The 23,104-nt window shown below is 36.1% G+C and overlaps 1 protein-coding gene across 2 annotated transcripts in view; it reads right to left on the bottom strand.

The window, feature by feature from the left end:
• The window catches only part of LOC133517111 (uncharacterized), a 154,723-nt gene that overhangs the window by 29,830 nt on the left and 101,789 nt on the right, over window positions 1-23,104 (bottom strand). For both annotated transcript variants that reach the window (XM_061850271.1, XM_061850272.1), the window contains exon 3: window positions 5,182-5,405. In XM_061850271.1, coding sequence (XP_061706255.1) covers window positions 5,182-5,405 — 224 coding nt within the window. The remainder of the gene's footprint in view (window positions 1-5,181; window positions 5,406-23,104) is intronic.

Genomic DNA, 23,104 nt, shown 5'->3' with positions numbered 1-23,104 from the left:
TTTGAGGAGTAGAGCCTACAGTTTAATTTAATGCTCCTGTTGCAGGAAATACCCGGTATAGTAACATTTAACACAAACGTAATATTAAGTACAATTCATTAACAAATTTGCTTATAGATATGAAAATGTTTTGACAACTAAAAGTGCAAAAAATGTATCATCTAAAATTTAAAAAAAAAACAATTATCCGACTTGAAAGAGGATAAAACAAAATATTATCCTTTTTAGGGTTCCGTAGCCAAATGGCAAAAAACGGAACCCTTATAGATTCGTCATGTCCGTCTGTCTGTCCGATTCTGTCACAGCCACTTTTTTCCGAAACTATAAGAGCTATACTGTTCAAACTTAGTAAGTGGATGTATTCTATGAACCGCATTAAGATGTTCACACAAAAATAGAAAAAAAATAATAAATTTTGGGGGTTCCCCATACTTAGAACTGAAACTCAAAAAATCTTCAAAGGTCTTCAAAAATGATATTGAGGTTTCTAATATCATTTTTTTCTAAAATGTGTGTCCCCCCCCCCCCCGTAACTTCTAAAATAACAGAATGAAATATCAAAAAAAATATATAATATACATTACCATGCAAACTTCCAGCGAAAATTGGTTTGAACGAGATCTAGTGAGTAGTTTTTTTTTAACCCTTAATAGGGCACCGGTAATATACTTAACACTTCCTTCTGTCAAGCACAGATTAAATAAAATTTGCCGAATCTGGTGGTTTGAGAAGTTTATGAACGCATACATAACCTGTCATTCATAAAAAAATATGTTGGCAACACTTAAAGTGTCATACGTAGGTTCTGTACCTGCTAAGCAGAGAATTTGAAAGTCGAACGATTTTTATAGTGTTTAGCGAATATTTGTTATCCGAGTGTTCTAATAAGATTCCAGTAGGTGGTTTTTGTTATTTTTTTGTAGTAATTTGTTACTTTATCTAGCTAATTAAGTGCTATTCACCCTAAAATACATATTCTCACGGTTTGAGATGATAGCTCAAACTTGGTGGTAAATATTTTACCAGTGCCCGTTACGGTCATAAAAGTACGGATCACTTGTATTTATTTTATTTTTATTTTCTTGCTTTTTATTAAATATGTCTAGATAAAAGGAGTAGAATGATAAAGATATTCAAGAAATACTAAATAATAATCTTTTCAGCCCTAAAAAAGCCTCAAATGATAACATGTGATATATTTCTGATTTCGTTAATGAGTATAATTAGGACATCTAAGTTATGCGAGAGTAATAAAAAATTATGAGTTCAGAGGTTGACGAAGAGCATTATGTTGATACTAGAGATGATTATCTAGAGGTAGACGATATAGCAACAAGCGAAAATACCCTACAAAATACTTCAGATACTGGTGAAAGAATTAAGAAATGTGATGTGATGGGCCCTTAATCTGTCTTCTGAAGATGTTTTGGAATTAGTTGACTACGTAACCACGGAAATTGAAAAAATCGCAAGACCTGTTACTCCCTTAAATAGTATGCCTACCTCTATTGCTTAATCTAGCCCCACGAAAACAACTGATCCTCAGTCCAGCAAAGAAATACCAGAGTTATATTTGTTTTTTTATTTATGAAATTACAAATTTGTGCTTAGTTCCCTTACACGTTAAATGCAGACACTGTCTCCGGTCATCAATCAAAACATACCTGAAGACATGGATCTAACTAGGTTTCTTCGTATAGAACCAGCTCAAGAATGGTACTCAGATTTACCAGCACATCGCATACTCAAGTTTAATAGACCACTATCATTTAAAAATCCTATGGCGTTTACTCACAAAACACAACCTGACGGTTTTTTGAATATTTGTTTTCCTGACGCGGCCTGTAAACTTATTGTAGAACAAAAAAACATTTACGCCATATAAAAAAAAGCTTTGCATTGGGTTACAACAAACAAAACCGAAATAATCGCGTTCCCTGGTATACTAATTTAGACGGGACTCAATTCACTACCTGATTGTAACTTATATTGCTCTTGAGATCCATTTTACAGAAACCAATACATTTCTGAAGCGTTTACATGTAAAAGATTTAAGAAACTGATAGAAAACGCTTCACCAGTCTAAAGACAGCATTTCCTCATGCAGCACGAACGGGCAACGGTAATATACTTACCACTTCCTAAAAACCATTAAGAGGTAACGGTCATATGTATAGTTACCACCCCGTTTTTCATGAAAACTAATTTCCTGAAAAATATTTTTTAACCATCATGTTGACTGTGGCTACATTAAATATCGAAATCACCTACTGAACTTGTTTTATTTTGAAATTCATATCTCTGCCCTATTAAGGGTACGTCATAAAATAAAATAAAAAAATTTTTCATCAAACCCATACGTGTGGGGTATCTATGGATAGGTCTTCAAAAATGATATGTAGGTTCCTAATATCATTTTTTTCTAAACTGAATAGTTTGCGCGAGAGACACTTCCAAAGTGGTAAAATGTGTGTCCAAAGTGGTAAAATGTTGAACAAGATCTAGCAAGTAGATGTTTTTTTAATACGTCTCAAATGGTACGGAACCCTTCATGCGCGAGTCCGACTCGCACTTGGCCGCTTTTTTAAGTATATAACTGATATGTTTGAAGTCTGTGCCGGTGTCGGTGTATGTGTTAAGAGCTTATGATTGACGCGTGATGCATGAATGAATAACACAATCATGTTTAACACTAAATTCGTTAACTTTCATTAATAATCAGGATTTTCCTTGAGCCCATCTGGGAAATCATTCATGCCACTACTTTAAAGCTATCCTCCGCCCCGCCACTGATCCAATGCCTCAACCCTTTGATCACGCAACCTCACAGCACATCCACCCCTGATCGCTGAACCCCTTGACCCTGAACTCCCAAACCTTCAACGGCCATGCCCCGAGCCCTCAACTCCAGACCCTTTAACTCCTAATCCTAAGCCCCAATCCCTCAACTCCTAATCCTAACACCCAATCCCTCAACTCCTAACCCTCGACCGTTTAACTCTTAACCCCGAACCCTCAACTCCCAACCCCTCAGTCCTCAATCCATCAACTCACCGTTCCCTCAACCCCCTAACTTCTTAAACCCTGCCTGATCAAGCCCCAACCCCTCAATCCCCGATTTTAGACCCCGTCTAACGTCACCACCACCACCTTTAAATCTACCCCTCACCTCTTATTTTCAACACTACCTACATCAAAAATAATCATACACCCAATTATAATTTTGACGACCGGTCTGGCCTAGTGGGTAGTGACCTTGCCTATGAAGCCGATGGTCCCGGGTTCAAATCCTGGTAAGGGCATTTATTCGTGTGATGAGCATGGATATTTTTGTTCCAGAGTCATGGGTGTTTTCTATGTATTTAAGTATTTATAAATATTCATATATATATATTATATATCGTTGTCGAAATACCCTCAACACAAGCCTTATTGAGCTTACTGTGGGACTTAGACAATTTGTGTAATAATGTCCTATAATATTTAAAAAAAAAAACAAAATACACATCTCGTGGTTTTCATACCAGTAAGTAGCCTTACCACGAGTACTTTACTCATGGTAAAGCTACAGTTGCACTACATCAAATTGGTAGTTGTCGAGAGAAAATGCTTGAATTGCTAAAGAATAAAGTCAAATCACCATACATGTGCGTGGATTCCATCATCAGATCAGAACCAAAAATATTATGAGACCGACTTGGAGGTAACTTCTTTCAAACGAAAAAAAATAATGAAATGGAATCACGGGTATCTGAGTAATCGGTAAATACAGGATGATTCAGGAGACGTGAGCAGGATCAAGCCTGCATATTCGGTAAATTATCAGCAACTGTTTGGTACCAGTATTTGTGAGATTAACGTTAATTTTATTTTTACTGTTCAAAAAAAAGAGTTTTATTTTATTTACGATATTTATGGTCACCCTCTTTGTTTTATCCATAATAAGTGACAAATTGAATGTCATCGGAGTCTGGTTACTTTTATAAAATCGTATCTCACTCAAGTGTGACATTTTATTTTCTTCATAATCAAAGTGCTGTCATAACGGTTAAAGAGGTTTTATCTTTGTTAATTAAGTGTTGTAGGGTGTCCATGATTGTAGATAATCAAATTTGTCCTTAAGAAAAAGTTAAATAACAGATAAAAAGCGTGATTGTTTTACTTAAATATGATGGTGAACGATTCATTAACATTTACTGATTGTGTAGGCTTAGTCCAGCTCACGTCTCATGAATCACCCTGTATATAAAAACCGACATAAAAAAATCATAATCATTATAATAAAAAAACATTATTGATGGTTTTTGAAAGAAAATGCTCGAGTTTCTGAAGAAAACCTCATATACTACCATACACGTGCCTTTAAAAAATTAGGAGTTCCCTCCATTCCTCATGGATCCCATCATCATATCAGAACCAAATCAATATGGGACTGCACTGGAGGTAACTCTTTTCAAACAAAAATAATAATAATTACTTAAATCGGACCACGAGTGTCGGAGTAATCTGTGAACGTACATCAAAACAAAATTGCCAAAACCGAATACAGAACCTCCTCCTTCTACATATGAAATTGAAGTCGGTTAAAAAATACAAGTGTGAGGTAGCTTGAAAACACCTTGTTGCAACTTACATAATTACCTCGATTTTTTTTTTGTTTGAGACTGTTCATATCAGACTGTTGCAATTATAATTTTCAATTTGAAAGCTTATTGAAAAGTACGAGTATTTCATAATGCTTCAGTCACTAACTACTAGTTTGCTTAACAAAAATATTATTGTTGTAATTTATTGCTTAAATCCATAAATTATAAATGTGTGTCACTTTACCTCAGTACCTGTATTGTGAGGATCAAACAGATCGGATTGATGCCAAAAACATTTTTTTTAAAGTTCTAGGCTCAATATGGTGTTTCTGTCTATGGTTGTAAATGATTATGAAATTTGCTATCAGGTAAAAATTCAGGAAAAAATTCAAAAAGACAAGACTTAGTATACATACAACGTTATAACGAAAATTCTTTGCACATTTATTTAATTGGTCGAGCCTATTTTGACTTTTGAATCCGACAGGCTTTTAATGGCAAGTGTCATGCTTTTAATGCAGTCCCCTTACAAGTAACTCGAAGGTTCATAATATGCATAATATGCTCATAGCAAAATCTGGCATCCGAAACTTACCGTCTTATTTCCTATGTTCTTGACACGGCAGTTCAAGTAAGCGGTCTTGCCGAGCAGAGCAGTAACGTTCTTCGAAGCGACTTGGTCAAAATACGGGCCGGTACGGGGAGTAGGTCGCGGGTCGGCTGCACCAGGTCGGATGGCGTTGTCAGCTGAGCCGGCCGGGGCGGCCGTCGCCGAGGCGTTGGCTGGTGCCTTGCCGAGCTCGCGTTGGGCCGATGATACTGTTGACAAACAAGATAAAATTATTATTTATCCATAAATTATTCCACTATAAATTTACAGAGAGCATTGAATGTTAAATTCAAGAGGCATCTTAAGGTAATCTTAACTGGAAGTGTCATATCGATCAGCTTTGTAACAGGTTGAGTAGTTCTATATTTGCATTAAAAAACTACAACCTCTGATATCAAGGAAGTCACTTAAAGCCGTATATTTCTCGCACTTTCACTCCTTGATGTCATACAGTACACTGATTTGGGAAAATTCCACAGATGCAAAGAGAGTATTAATTCTCCAAAAACGTGCGATCCGTTTACTGGCTGGAGTTAAACCAATGCACCACTATAAAGAACTTTTTTAAAAATAATGGCATAATGACGCATTATTCGTTATACATGTTTCAAAGTTCTGATGTTCGTGAGTTAAAACTTATCTATGTTCAAACTTGAGGAACTTTTTACTGAAAAACCCATTATATCCAGTGGATAAATGCATGGAATTAAAATTAAAATAACTGGTTGACATTACAGTTCATATAAAATTGATTTTGTATGATATTTGTTCTAGACTTTTATTAATTATTACTGCTCTTAGTTTTAATGACGATCATTATGAGTATCTACTAGATATATAGTTTGACATGTATTCCATCAATTCTTTTTAGTTTTCTGTTCGCTTTGTTACTTAGTTTTTAATTTCATGGTAATTTTGTATTTGTTTTGTTTTTTGGATAATTATTATTGACATTTTATAATTATATGTTTGCATGCTAAGTCATTGACGATCATAATGTAAATTCATATAGATTAACATAAGAATAATTTATACTGTAATTTATTGTTATGAAAATAAATAAATCAAATCTAATCAAATCATTTAATCGACTCAACATAAAATAGCGACATTCTTCACTTTTTGTTTTGTCTCGTCTCTTTCTTGAGTGTTTCTTTTCGAAGTATTTACTTTTTTTTTAAGTTGAGCAATAAGTATAATGTCGATTGTAACATTAGTACTTATTCGTAGAAAGAGTTTTCTTTTAAAAAAGCCATACTTATATCCGAAATTGATGATATAACACGCTTCACTTAACATGAATAATAAAATGTTCTGTGTAACTAACTAAATATATATACTTCGGCAGACCTCAAAAACCGGGCAGGTGTCACTAAATGTAGTCTCAGGTATATTTAGTTATGTCACCCTCAGTTTTACTGCTCTGATTATCATGGGCGCATCTTTCGCAAAATCCTGCATAGTTAAGCCCTTTTGTCACGGGGCAGTATTATCCGAGTTCTCTGGTGCGGAAACTCCGTAAAACCGATCACGCGTAAGCACATCTCTTCAGCACCGGTGACGTCATCATACGTGGAACGCTGAAAATCCCATAAAAATAAATCAGAGAATATCTTGTAAAATTACATTTACTATTTCTGATTTTACATATTTCTTATTGTCTTCCTAATTAATTGAAGTCGTAAATTTATTCTATTATATTATATTTTGGAACGTACAAAAAGGTACAGCAGAGTCAAGGAGGATTGAGTATGGACACTACCACCCTACTCCTATTCATAATTTCAAAACATAAAATTGCCGCAGTTATAGTCACAAAAATTGATTAGAAGCATTTTGAGCACTTAGAGAAGGTTTAGAAATGTAAAAACTAGATGGCGCCATTAAATAACTCTTCTTTTCTTCTTCTTCTCCCTGGCCATTATTATTCCCATCTCTAGTTCGGATCGGCCCTCCTTATACCATTACTCCACTTTATGCGGTCTGCTGTCATACTTTTGTCTATGTCTTTATTAACAGTGCTGCTCCAAGTTGTGAGGGGTCGTCCTCGGCCTCGGTCTTCCTCTCTTATGTTCAATACAACTCTCGTCATGTGGCTTTCATCACGTCTCATGACGTGCCCAAACCAGCGTAGGCGGCCTTCCTTCAATTTGTCGCTAATGCTAGCGACCTTAAATGTTCCTCGGACATAGGTGTTTCGTACTCTGTCAAGTCTGGTGACGCCGCCCGCCCAGCGTAGCATCTTTATCTTGGTAGGGTGAAGTTTTTTGCTCGTCCGCTTTCCTTAAACCGCAGCATTCCGATCCATATAATAACGCTGGTCGTACGGCTTGTTTATAAATCTGACCTCTGGTTCTTATAGGCATTCGGGGATCGCATAAAACACCAGAGAGTGATCTCCACTGAAGCCAGGCCGATGAGATTCGGTGTTGGATGTCTTTCTCTGCGGTAGTCTGCGGTGAACCTATAGATCTCATATATTTAAACGACTCCACTTGCTTTAGTGGGACTCCTGTTTTTGTTAGCTGGCAGAACATATATTCGGTTTTCTCTCGACTGATTCTATGTCCCTGGCTTTCTAAGGCTGTTACCCACCCATTTAATTCAGCTTGTAGGTCGTAGAGGGATTGCGAAATTAAAACTATGTCATCCGCGTATAACAGTGTCCATGGTGCGGGTTTCTGTAAATCCCTCTATAGTCTCTATATAATGTTCTGGGATATTTTGCGCTCTTAATGCCAGCCAAATAAGTTCTCGCGACACACGGTGAAAGGCCTGTCTGTTTTTAGTACGCCTTTCGATATTCCTAGGTGAGTTTTAGCAGTATCGGTGCAGAAATTGTGAAAATTTTGCGAAATTGTGGTAGTGCTGTTAGTACCCTCGCTTTTTATATTGTTCTTTAGATATTCTCTTAGACGACCAGTCTGGCCTAGTGGGTAGTGACCCTGCCTATGAAGCCGATGGTCCCGGGTTCAAATCCTGGTAAGGGCATTTATTCGTGTGATGAGCATGGATATTTGTTCCTGAGTCATGGGTATTTTCTATGTATTTAAGTATTTATAAATATTTATATATTATATATATCGTTGTCTAAGTACCCTCAACACAAGCCTTATTGAGCTTACTGTGGGACTTAGTCAATTTGTGTAATAATGTCCTATAATATTTATATTTATATTTATATTTATATTCTATTATCTTACTGTTAACTATATCGCCTATGGGCTTAGACAGCTCTTGCCATTTTATTCGTGGCTGGCTTTTTTGCACTTTTTGCTTAGCGAACAACTTCGGCAAAGTGAGGCAGGCTACCAAAATTCTATGTTGCGTAGTTAGAAGTTCACCAGGGATAACCTTACAGTCCTTTACGTAACTCAAATAAGTTTTTGGCAATAATTTCATTTTTGGTACAAGCTTTTATCGCTGACTGTACTTTTTTTTCAACAGGCAACTAATACTCATCGAGAAAATTCTAAAAACCCCAAACACAATTAGGTTGCGTTGATTTATCACAAAGTTCCTATGGCTACCTCCTACACTAATATTTTATGGAATGAAAATATGAATATTTGTAGTAGCTAACCAAGAAATGGTTTTACAGAACTTTTTAAAAGTCCAGGCAATTTTTTGTTTCGATAATTCTGGATAGTTGATTTTACTATTTTTATGTTGATCTTCTCTTGATAAGTAGATACCTACTTAATACTTTTTTTAATTTGATAGAAATGTAAAATATACAAAAAACACAAGACGGGAATAATCTTTATCGTTTACAATCCTAAACTGGCTCGACCTTCAACATGACACAATCTCGATGGAGCTTACGGTCGAATATCACCAGCTATTATACTGTCTTTGAGAGTGGCAGAGAAACTGACAAAGATTCCGATAAGGGTAAGATAATTGTAAAATAGAAATCAGAACACGGGTTTGATACGATTTTTGCCGGTTTTTAAAAGTTATTAAATAAACGATTCCAAAAGCGAAAGTAAAGCAAAGTAGTTAGGTATTAACATAATTCGTTGTTATTATAATGTATAAGTACATAATTATAACCCATTGAAAGCGTTCCAAATAGGGGGTGGTGCCTTGTATTAAATAAAGTTCGGCTGGTTTTTGCGTATATAAAATGTTAATCGCAATTGATACGTGCTAGTGACAAAATTCACTTATTACTTAAATTCAAGTTTCTGACCTCGACAACCCACCGGGTTAATTAATTTTCGGATCTTTTTTGATTTTGACAGTTATCGCTACACTAAAGACTTATGTTACGGCAAAACTGTCGACTTAAGGAGAAAAACTATAAGTGACAATTTTAGCGAAATTGAGTTATTGACACCCTCAAAATCAGGAAGAAAAATGTGATTTTTCTATCTAGCAGTTAAAACAGGTCACCATTTAAACTTACTTTCTATTTGAAAAAAAAAAGCTTAAATATATATTCATAGACAGAAAAGTACTTATTAAGTCGTCACTTATGTCGTCACATGTATTTATTTTTTCTTTTTGTCTTGAGTTTGAGCCCAATATTTATTTCACAATAAGAAAAAAACATATGTTGGTATTATATAAAATTTAAATGTAAAAAACTTATGTGTTGACAAAAATCATTCTTGTTAATATACAATTATTATTAGTCATAACTTTCGGAATCTGAAAAAACATGAGTTGCACGTTATGTTTTTTTCTGATAGTGTCAGTTTCAAAAAAGTGAACTTGTGGTTTATTTCTTAAACGTTGTTTGTTATGCTTTATCAGGCTAGTAGGTAGTCCCTCTCCGGTCCTCTCAAGGACTATTTCAGCCGGTTCTGTCGGCGCGTGCCACTCGATCGGTTACTTTCCTTTGGAAGGAAGGTTGCGCGTCCGACGCACGTATAATTTTATTAATACTCCTGCCTACTCTGTTAAGTAGGTACCGACACCATCACTCAAAAATATTTTGAACCAGGGTATACGTTTATCTGACGATAACTTTCATTATCAAGTGGTACTCTCTATGAAGAAAATAGTTAAAATCTACGACTTCAAAGACTTTGTGACTGCAGTTGAAAAAGCAAACAGTGGCAAAGTAAAAGTGCAAGATATTAAATTAAAATATATTTTTTTTACTTTTCGTCGGCTGAGCATACGTTTGTGCTATATCCATTTTTGAGCAAAATCGTTTTTAATAATTCCTAAAATACCAAAAAAATATGCTCTAATTGACACTCATCGGTGTAAAAAATATATTTTTCATAAATGTTGTACCATGTCGGCATTTAACTAGGATAATTGACACTCTGTTAACAGTTAATTATTACAAAAGTTCTGACGTATCCAAAACTTTGTGTCATGTCATTTATTTCATGATTACCACTTTATTCAAAATATTTGTATGGTACTCTAAATAAGTTGAATAATTCCTAAATATAAAACTTTTCGAAAAAAAAAGGTTTTGCTTTTTTTCACTCTCCTACAAACCAATGTAAGTGGCGTATGGCACAAACGACCATACACATATGTAATATCAAATGAAAACTGATTTAATATTGTACTATTGGAGAAAAGCCTTACCCGTTGGCGCTAACTTATCCAAAAAACCAGCTTTGAGCAAAGTTGATTCGCGCTAACCAATAGATGGCGCTCAACTACCTACCGATTTGCTACAACTTCAACCCGCAACAACTTCACGCAAATAAATGGCGCCATATTGCTTTCCTCTGGCTGGACTCACTTTTGGCTCGACACTAGTGCCCGAAATTCACGATTATTTTTGTTCACGCTTTATTTAGGTTGAATTGAATTTTAAAAGCATTGATTTGTGCGTGTTCATCAATAATTCTTATTTCCTTGCTAAAAGTACACACATTTTGTATTAATTCACGCTAAAGCTCTGAGAATTTCTAAACTAAGGAAGCGAGAGTGAGTACGCCGCCCTATGAAACGAGTACCTAATTTCCTAGCTTATCATAAATAAAATAAATCAATTAGATATCCTTTTGATGTCACAATGTAAGTTATAATTGGCCTCTTAGTCTGCTTAAAACTCTCCTCTGTGACATTTGCCATAACATACCTAAGTTTTTAATAGGGAAAATTGACAAAATAAAAAAAATCCGTTAATTTTATCATTATTCAAGTATTATGCGACTTATGACTTGGTGGGCTCTCGAGGTCGGAAACTTGAATTCAGTAAGGACAATTTGTTACTAGGAACATAGAAAATACGAGCCCATCCATATTTAATGCAATGAAGAACGTAGCAATTAAATGGGTGATTACTGGCATCTAAAATTAACTGCGCTTAAAGACATCGCAAAACATTTCAAAATCTTCTTAATCTCGGCGTCACCTCGAAACTGTTTCGCTTACACGTATGCGGAAAATCGACTACTTTTAGCGCAGATTTATTCTTGGAGTAGACGTGGCAAATATTCCAAGCGATGTTATTGTCGGTATCGAGTTTCACAAAATGGCGAACGCGAACAAGGGATCCAGTGTAACCGAAAGCGAAGCAAACAACAGGAAGGGAAATTTTATAGCTAAAACCCTAACATATTTTACAACCCCGAGGCAAAATACCGGAACTTTGTCACGCAGGTTGTGATATAGATAAAATATATTCCGATCGGTTATCGTAGTCTACAATTACGGTCGGAAAATTCCGGGATTTTATGTACATAGAATTCCGTCAATTTATCACAAATTAGGTACCTACTCAGAGGTTTCATCATTCATGGATTATTTAGTATACTTAGACATGCGCTACATATGCGCCTGTTCTGAAAAAGTATTTTATTGGAATTAATTGGAAAACTTATATCTGATTGCTTAAAATGCACACTAGTAAAACAAAGACATTGTAGGACTCGGGGTGTCATCCCCATGTTGGTTTCTGCACCTTTTCAGGCACAGGCAGAGTGACCTCTCCACAAGCACTGCATCGCCTGGGACACAGCTGTGAAATTATAAACTTGCCCAGCATTTATAGCTTCCTCTCGATCTCGTCGACTTGACCTACAGAAGTGATTATTCACTACGTGCAGAGTCGACTTGGTTGCAGGAGTTGGCGACTCGTTTAGGTTGAACCTTACTTTCGCCTACGGTACTCCGAATCCGTTGCCTCCTCCGCCAAACATGCGCCGTACCGAAGGTTGCCTTCTCCGCTGCAGTTGCCGTTAAGGTCTTCACCCGTGACCCTGGGTAAGGGCTCCGCGTTATACCCCATAGAACTGGGTCTCTTCCTGAACTTCGCTACTCCATCATCCCGGCCTACTGAGACGTGGAGGGCCCACTCCCGCGACGTGGACGCGCCGAGAAGAAATTACTCCAGTGGAGAACAGGGAAGGTGACCCTACCCTCCCGGGAGCCGGGTTAATGCCCTCGTATGGTTCCGAGAGCAAGGGCACTCGAGGACACAAGGGGACTCGGGGTGTAGAGTTGATGAAAACAACGTATGTCTTCTAGAAATATGGTCATCTGATGTAATCTTGAAAATACAGTTTACAGCAGTATTGTAGGTATAGTCTTACGCATCAGCGACATTGTGCGCGTGCCACGGTGGTCAAAAGCAGAAGAAAGTACACAGCAAGTGGGAAGTGGCCGTTTAGGCGTCTAAGTTGGTACTGTTGGTAAAGTTGTTTGCACACGGCCAATCAGGTGTAACTTGCGTAGAGAGCTAGGCCCTGATTGGTCGTGCGAATCAAAATTGGCACAGATAGAACTGATTGGGTAACGTTATGGCTCTAACATGAATATGACAGAAATTAGATAAATAACTACCTAAACGAGATAAAATGCGGCGCTGGCATAATGGCGCCACAACATGTACCTTAATATAACTATGTTATGAACGGTCAAGGAATTTAATTTCAGTACCTTTTTTGTACGTTGTCAAAGTGACATGAGTATGAGGTCCCTAGCGATTTTCATATTGAAAGTCACTGTGGTAAAGTACGAAATGGTACGAAATTGATTGTACAATGGTATCAAAATCCAAACCCGTTTTGTGCACTCTATCGATGCATGCAAAATAATACATACATGCCGTCCTAATTAAAGCACGCAATGCAATTAAGCAAGTAGGTAATGATCTAACAACAACAATACATAACACAATAAGACATATACTTATAGTATTTAAGAGTTAACAAATAATAAAAACAAACACAATCGCAAACATCTCACTAATTACTATGTTCAAACGACTTGGAATAATAGCAGTGAACAAATAAACATTTATCACAGCACAACCATATTCTCGAGGAGTAACTTGACGATAATTCATATCGGGCCGAAACGGGGTGTAGCGGGTGAAAGGGGGTAAGGGCGGGTGGCGTAAACGAATCAAATAAAATGGCCAACGGATGGGCGCAATAAAACTGACATTCACACAAGTAAATAAAATCGTCTCGTTTAATCTGAATTGTGAATGTTATACTTTTAGAAATATACGATATAAGCAAAACATCAATCAATAAATCAAAATATTTATTGTTGGTCATGCGTTACAAAGATGTAATTCTAATGTACAACGGTATTAATGTCCTGCCTCAAAGAGGCGTACAATATGGAAACTTAATTCTAAATGAGATCATTTATGTAGGTACCTATATTTACCTTTGAAGAATGAGATACGATGACGATAAGTTCTGGTTTAGATAAGTTCTTACTTAGATATCGTTTTTAAGTCGTATAATTGCCAGAAGCAGCTCGATTCGGGCAACCAATGTGTGTTAGAAATATCGTAGATAGATCCTATTGGGATAATCGCGGAATCGAAATAAACGTCAATTTTGACATGTCGTTTAGTTATCGATCTTTTAAAGATCTTTCCAAGATCTTAAACGTGTCTTAATTATTCTTCGAATCGGGTCCTATGCTACATATTACAAGATTAGTTAACATATTATTTTTGATTCTGTTAAAAACTCAGAGATGCGGTAAAAACATTTCTCCACAAGCCAGTGAAAAAGTTTTCTTTTAAATTCCATAGGCATCAATTTCTTAAGTGGATTGATAATTTATTATATATCATTACACTCTTTGAAAAAATATTAGGTATCACCTTCATGTTGTAAACGTTATTTAAGAATGTACCTTTTTTTAGATTTTTGGACGAATATAAGCTGTACAAATAGCATTGTAATTACTTCGGACAAAAGTTTTACTATAAAATTTCCTACAAATTTGGTTAGCTTTATTTTTACTCTACGATCAATACTACAGGAGCTACAGGATGCCTAAGTTAACAAAGAGACAATAAATAGACGATTTAAGAAAACGTCGTTTTTTCGTAATTGTTCACCTTATCCTAATTTTTTTAGAATAAGCAAGCTTAGTCACCTGCTGATCAAATATAAAAAAAAACTGCCCAAGGGCATGTCAGGCCATGGTCAGTGTAGGGTTCTGTGTAGTTACTCGTTCGTCAGAATAGACTTTTTGGAAAAACTCTAAAACGGCAAAACCGTTCAGGTTCGCTGTAGTTTTCCTTGAAAGTCCTTACCAAGTTTTACTTTCACGTCTTCATATTTTTGGACCCATGGCTCAGAAGTTAGAGGAAGTAGAGGGGGAAAATCTTCTTTTTTCTTTCAGAGCGATTTTTTCCTAAAATATTAGGTTTATCAAAAAATGGTTATTAAGGACCTGTATTCGTTTTGAAAGACCTATCCAACGACACTCCACACTAAAGCGTTGAACCGAAAAAACATTATCCCTACTACACTGTTAGCACTACCCCCATCCCCGAGGACTTTTATTATGTTAGACACCACAACATGAATTATTTCGCCTGGTTGCCCATATTCGGGTTCATTTTCTTGAGCTATATAATATTTTGATGGTAAAACAATTTATTGCGTTGTAATTTTTTATGGTATTTGTAGTAATAATAAAAAATAAATGTTCAAATAAGAAATTTGTTTAATTCGGATGTTTTCTTAAGAACTACAAAATCCCGCGTACTGAATAACCGCACTATTTGAGTAAGCGCACAGCAGTTTTCTATAACTCATAAAAACACGGAGATAAAAATGGGTAGTAAGAAAGCCAAATCACTTTGTGTTCAAAGCATTAAGAGATAGTTTAATTTTTTGACCTACATGATACCGTCTTTGCTTATCATGCGAGTTATACACCAGCCAGAGTCGCAGCAATAAATCTTAAGCGGAATACATTCGGGCGATAGCTGACCAAATTGCGCACAGTATGTTGGCAACACCGGGTACAAAGGTTGCGTATTAGGTTAGAGTTAAATTACGTTGTTCGTGGTTTTTAGGGCCCCGTGGGGACGAACCTTTATATAAATTCATGTGTGAGTGACAGCGGGGTGTTTGTACGTGAGAGCGTGTGGAAGCTTAGTTGAAACTACGAGGGATGGTCCGTAAGTTGTTAGCTATTCCAGATCTGTTCTTGCGATTTGTATATTACTTATCTATCAAACATTATAAGGGATATTATAATGCTAGTATGGCCATGAAAAATTAACACTAATGTGAATAGTTTTTTTATTATGGAGTTAAAATTACTTGAATAAACCGGTCAAGAGCATGTCGGGTATTGCTCAGTGTATTAGTTCCGTAGTTACCCGTTCGCTCTAAATAGGATGCTGCCTTAAAGAGGGCTACTAAAACGTAACATGGGGGCTAATAGTAAGTAACAGCGCTATGTACGTTTTTTTAATAAGAAGACCTTTTTTCGATAACTCAGCTTAACTGATAAAATATTTACTTCATAAAAAAATGATTGTCAAAGACAATTATTCGTCTTGAAAGACTCCAACTCCAAAGATATCCAACGACACCCAACACCATAGTGTAAAAAAAATCGCATGAGTAGAGCCGGAGAAAGCTAACAACTATCGCGCCAACTCACGTTCTAATAGCTTTGTCAGAAATATACTCAGTATACGTTTGCATAATCAGTTAGTATAAGTAGATAGAGTAAAGAAAACATGTATTGAAAATGGAAGAATGGAAAAATAGTTATTTGTTTTACAAGGGGGCAAAGTTGTTGTTGACAACGCTTAGTCATGCCAACTGCAATGCTGAGTGGAGAACATTTCCACACCAGCCTCACATCCTTATCTGTTTGGTATTCTTCAACTTTTAATGTTTCTTTTTTTATTTCCTGTTGTTGTTAATGTATTTTCTTCTTGGTAATAATTGATGTGTTGTCTGAATAAATATTATTCTATTCTATTCTATTCTAATAATACCAAATTTTGATTTTTTTTACATCTTGTTGTAGTAAAGAGAAGCTATCAAATGATACCATTTTTTTCTAAATACGTCCATGGACTGACGCGATCACTACATAAACAGCACCATCTCTGTCACATTTTCTGTTACATCTGGTTTTTGATCCGACTTCAACCCATTCGGGTTTTCAAAACATTTCACTCAATGCGCGCTGTACGGAACCCTTGGAACGCTAGTCCGTTTTTTTATTTATATTTATAAGATACATTAAAGGGGCTTGTTGAAAATAAAATGACCTCCGAAAATTACATTTAATTAGCCGAGAAATTATTGCCCTACCCAAACGCAAACATAATTCTGTTGGCGAAGTAATTACAGCTGAAATTATGATCTAATTTTAATAAATAAGCTTAATTATTTCCCCAATGCATAAGTACTAATAATTCAGTACCAACAATGTTCGCATAATTATGAGGGAAAAACTAAAAGCATAAAAAGCAATAAATTTCGAGCTTGGAAAGAGGGAAGTGTTAAGTCTAGACCATACTTGCTATTTATGACCATACTTGTTGACCCGAAGGGTGACACTTTTAGAACACTATTACTTAGCTTACGATGTCCATTCGTACAACTCATTTTATTTATTTATTTATTTAATCTTTATTGCACAATAAAAATAAGTAAAAATGGAGGACTTAATACCGTAAGGCATTATCTACCGGTCAACCACTTGTGCTGCACTTAGCAGGTGCTTTGAAACATGTGTTTGAAAAACTTGCTTGCGGCTTGTCTAATTGTCAGGGGAAGTGCATTCCAGTAGCGGATAGTTTGAACAGGAAAGGAAGACAAGATATAACCACTATGGTGTGGAAGTACTGCAAGTTTAAGGGACCGGGATGAAACGGTGTTCACAGCCCGTGCGGAGGGTAACGAAATTAAATTTGGACCTAAGGTAATTAGAGGCGGAAAAATTTAAGAAGATAGAAAAAAAAGTGGGTACATACTCATAGAATTCTAAGAGACCTGCGCTGCCGTACAGAAAGATATTTAAGTTCATGGCGATAGTGCGAGCCATTTTTTGTCACAAATTTACGTATAACCGAAAATAAAACGTATGCCGTTATTAAGAGTACGGTCGAGCCTGTCTAGGAAATGTTCGTAGTGCACACATCAGCATAGTGTCTTAAAGGTAAAACAAGGCCTGCACCAGCAATTTCTTGGTACTCAGCGGTAAGAAATGCTTAACCCTACAAAATAGATGTAATGTAGCAGAGACTTAACAAATACTTCTGTGAGGTGTCCATCCCACGAAAGATTCTAGTCAATAACAAGGCCAGATCCTTCACCTGGTTAGAGACCGCGATCACCATTTTAGGTACACAGTTGACATTTCCTCACAGTATATTTTACTATTGAAACTCTAGGTCCATGGCGTCCCAGCGCGCGCACGTCTAGTTGTCGTAACTGGTGATCGAAGAGCTGGCGGCTTCTTCGCACAACGTATTATCAGCGTTGCGATAGGAAATGCCGCCAGCATCTTTGGTACAATTCCTCAAGTATCCATTATGTATACTGCTATTGCCGCTATAACAAAAAATACCCAAATTAAATGGACTCCCACCGAAAACTGTCATTAAATAAATAATCGTTATAGGTTGAAATTTTCACAATTATTTTTTATACGTATAAAAAATTGAATAAAAATAAGTACGCTGAGCCGGACTGCGGATCAGCAAACAGAATACCGAATACGTACACAGTAATTTCAGCGGCAAAAGCAACGGTAGGTAACACCATTAATTTTGAAGGGTGTGCTTGAATAGGGTTGACTGTTAACCCAACGAATGAACACAGGATGGGTGAAAAGAAAAAGCAAACATGAGTATTTTGTGATAAAAGAATGCCTATACACATTGAAGGCAAAGTCTATAACACCGCTGTACGACCAATTCTAACGTATGGCGCCCAGTGCTGGCTTCGAAAAATTCAACAAGAGGATAAACTACATGCCGCTGAAATGAGAATTTTGCGCTGGGCTGTAGGTGTGTAACGCGGCTTGATCGCATCCAAAATATCCTTATCCCTGGTAGATTCAGGGTAAAACCAATGCAATGTGTTTAATTTGATTTGAAGTTGAAATGAATTGGATTAAACCAACAAACCTCAAAGTCGGTGTGAGAAATAATAAAATACCGTTAAGCGTCGGATTTATCTTTAATCAAGGAGACCACATATTTTATATTATAAAAATTGTACGATGGTACGGAATTGAGGGAAATAAAGACGTTGAGTCCAACCTGCACTTGGCCGATTTCAGTTATATAGTTTTTTTCAATTCGGGAGCTTCTTCTTTTTATCTTGTTACCGTATGTTGGGATGTAGGGCTCAAATCATAATTATGCTTCCAATGACTTCAGACAGTTTGGTTCACCTTCTTCCACTTCAGTCCCAATACACCTAGGGATACAGTCCAAGGATAGGAGGAATAAAAGTTAAGGATATTCGTAATCTGCAACCATAGAGAGAAAAGGGTTTGGAGGAGTTTGAGTAGGCCGGGGTCGCGTAACAATAGTACCTACTTACATATAATATTTTTACTTATTCCAGACAGGCGAGAATAGTAAAAACCACTTTGACCTCTTGTGATACTTAAAGGTTACATTCGGATGCTACTTACGATTGTCATCTTCACTGCTGCAGCGTTGACGCAGGTGATATCAAATAAAATGAGTGACGGATTGAACTTCCTTAAATATTGGTTGGTCAAAGAATTAAACTTCAGTAGTACCATTTCGTACCTTGTCACATTGTATGAGACCCCTAGCGACATTCATATTGATTGTCACTGACAAGGTACGAAATGGTACGGAAATTAAATTAGTTGACTGTACAGACTTTTAAGTTTTAATCCCTAAACATAATTAACATAAAATGTTTCTTATATCTTTTTAAAACAATCAAACCGTTTCATAAAATTACACTTTATATTCGATTTTGAACGTTATAATATTGGGGCTCGCAGTGAAGGAAAAAGTCTTTATAAAATGTAGGTATTTATTTATGTAAGGAAAATGGGATAAGTTTTTATCCGCCATCGCCAGTTGGGACAACAGCTGTTCAAGTGACTTGTTTACAATCGGACAATCTCGATGAAATAAAAAGGAGTTAGACTTAAGTTTGGGGAAAGAGAGCAGTAATAAAAACATATATTTTTGGGCGGAAGCTATTATTGGGAATCAACATCAGAGAGAATTGGTTAATAGGTGTGTGTTGTGTATAATTGATATGTAATTATATCAATATTCGATTTATCTACTACTATTTATTTATTACTAAAATAGTTTCTTAAGGATTTACCCATTGTTACTAAAATATTTAATTTTAATTCTTATCTTAATTTATATTGTATTTTAATATAATGTTATATGGAATTTATTTTCGGAATTAAATTAAAAAAAAAAATCGGGTTGCGCTCTGGGAGTGCCGGCAGAAGTGAAAACATATTAACGTTGAGCATTTTTGATATTTTGGAGGAATTGAGTTACAGTTTTATAAAAAGAGATAATTCTCTATTATACCTACGTAAATAAATTTGATCGTGGATGATATTTTGAAATGCGCATTTTAGTGTTAATATATAACATATACAGAGTAATTCATGAGACGTGAGCAGGACTACAGCCTACACAGTCAGAAAATCTTAATGAATCGTTCACCATCATATTAAGTAAAATAAAATAAAAAAAAAGTTCTTTTCTGTTATTTAACTTTTTGGTAAGGAACAATTTGAGTATCTACAATCATGGACACCCAACAACACAAAGATACAAAAACACAACTAACAAAGATTAAACCTCTTTAACCGTTATGACAGTACTTTGGTTATGAAGAAAATAAAATGCCATACTTGAATGAGATACGATTTTTCAAAAGTAACCAGGTTTCGATAACATTCAATTTGCACGTCACCATGATGTCACGTGTCCGTCTTACGAATTTTCAATCTGACGGTTACGTGACCCCTGACGCGAGTTTAACATTTTTTCCCCGACACAAAAAAATGCACAGCGCCGCTAAAGAAGTTTTCACTTTAAAAAACTACTTTTTCAGATATAATTAAAAAGAACAAAAATTGGTTCCTTATAGTGAGCAATTATTGTCTCACGTATAAATCTACATATAAGCAATACCATTAAAATTTAATGATTCACTCCAATCCAACAGATAATTTCAGCCAATTCATCATTCAATTTTAGTGACTTTTATATCATACTAAGTAATAATACAAAAATTGAATTGTATTTTATAATAAATAAATAAAGTTTCCATACTAAATACCTAAAGAGGCAGAGATTAACCGGTTGTAAGAACAACAAAATTGGCCAACTTTTATAGTTTCGCCCGGTCTGTCTGTCCATGTGTCTATCCGCTGCGTAGTTAAGAGATCTAAATTACTACTAAAAATATCAAATTTGACATGGGTATTTATTTCAATCACACCGACAAAGTGGTAAAATAAATTATAAGTCATAAGCTAAATTTGAATGAAATTTGGAACTTAGTGTATTTTGTGAGCTACTTGTAAGTTTAGATTTACCTAGAAGTTAATATTAAAATTGACGACCTGTCCGGCCTAGTGGGTAGTAGTAGTGACCCTGCCTATGAAGCCGATGGTAAGTTTAATTTAATATTACGGGCAATACTAGTAGGTTAAGTAGGCTTAAGTTCACCTGGTTATACCTAGTACATATTACCCAGCCCTTTTGCGTAAAGTCCGAAAATTAAATCAACTTTAATTTGTATTTGGCGTTTACCCGCAAGTATACATCTAGATCTACCCAACACTGAGAGGGTAACGTCAGAACTGATGATGCATCACCTAACATAAGCCAAGTGTTGGGTAAGTATACCAACATGTGTACGAGTAAACGCCGAATACAGATTAATGTTGTTTAAATTTTCGGACTTTACCCAAAAGGCTTGGGTAATACTAGTTATAGCAGGGTAAACTTGAGTTTAATTAAGTAACTAAATGTAAACAAAAATCAGTAAATATCAAGATTTGATAGGGTATAAAGTTAAGGTTAAAAAATATGAAAAAGTTTTTTTATGAATGTGAGTTTTAAAATAATCGCCTCGAATGTTGAAAATAATGTGTGTCTCTCTAACTTTTATACCTAGTGTACAAAAATATGAAAAAAAAAAACAATAAAATAAAGCTTAACAAATACTGTCTACGTAAAAATAATGATTAACACACCTATAATCGGTTGTCCCATTATTAATGAGATTTATACAAAAACCTTTTCTTCTTATTAAAAGTACGCCATTGCCGGAAGTACGAAACCCTCCATTATGGGTGGTCCAGCACGCACTTGGCCAACTTTTTTGAGAATGTAGGAATATTTAATAGATATTAGTTAATTTGATGGTTTAAAAGGTATAACACTTTACAAAGTGTTATACCTACTTACGTACTTTAATACATACTTACGTACGTAGTCACGCCTTTTTCCCGCAGGGGTAGGCAGAGACCACCGATTTCCACTTGCTACGATCCTGATTCGACATACCTCTCTCGCTTCTTTCGCATTCATAACATTCCTCATACACGCTCGCCGGTTAAGAGTGCTCTTGAGCTAGCCTTTTTTCAGGATTTTCCCGATTAAGAGCCCTTAATCCTTGGAGCGTTCTCCGATTTCACGAAATAACGCTCGATAGATGGCGTTGGCGCTCGGTACGCGAGCGCCGGCAACGCGACGCGCGTTTCAATGCAGACTAGAATAATCTTGATAGTTTTCAATATAATTTCAAGCAACATTAATTTTAGTGTCATATGATATCATATGGGCACTCTTTATTTTATTGTATATGCACAGTAGTTTTTTTTTTATGTACACTACTACTAAGTTTACAGACTATCAATAGACAGAAAATCTTAATAAAAGTTCATTTTTTACAGTATGCCTAACAGACTCGCTTATTGATGGATTTTCAGTGTTACTTTTTTTTTAATACTAAGTCGGTTGCAAACAAGCATACGGCCCGCATATGTACGCCTGCAACTCCAGAGGAGTTACATGCGCGTTGCCGACCCTAACCCCCTCCCGCCCCTCGTTGAGCTCTGGCAACCTTACTCACCGGCAGGAACACAACACTATGAGTAAGGTCTAGTGTTATTTGGCTGCGATTTTCTGAAAAACGCATTTTCACTTGAAATTACGTTAGGGTTTGCATTATTATTTTTGACCCGGATGAAGTCCAAGTTCTCATGATGGAGTCAGGAGTTGGTCACCAGAACTCCTAATCTACTAATTATAATCCCATCGTGTTTGGGCTCAAAAGATTTGCCCTGACGAACACCATCGATCTAGATGAGGTCCAGGGTCTCATGATGGAGTCAGGAGTTGGTCACTAGAACTCCTAATCTACTCATTATAATTCCATCGTGTTTGGGCTCAAAAGATTTGCCCTGACGAGTACCATCGATCTAGATGACGTCCAGGGTCTCATGATGGAGTCAGGAGTTGGTCACCATAATTCCTAATCTACTCATCATAACTCCATCGTGTTTGGGCTCAATAGATTTGCCCTCACGAGCACCATCAATCTAGATGATGTTCAGGGTCTCATTATGGAGTCAGGAGTTGGTCACTAGAACTCCTAATCTACTCATTATAATTCCATCGTGTTTGGGCTCAAAAGATTTGCCCTGACGAGTACCATCG

Source organism: Cydia pomonella, chromosome 4, assembly GCF_033807575.1.
Source record: "Cydia pomonella isolate Wapato2018A chromosome 4, ilCydPomo1, whole genome shotgun sequence".
Lineage (NCBI taxonomy): Eukaryota > Metazoa > Arthropoda > Insecta > Lepidoptera > Tortricidae > Cydia > Cydia pomonella.
The sequence above is the reverse complement of the archived record's forward strand: the minus strand, read 5'-3'. Positions and strand labels throughout refer to the sequence as shown.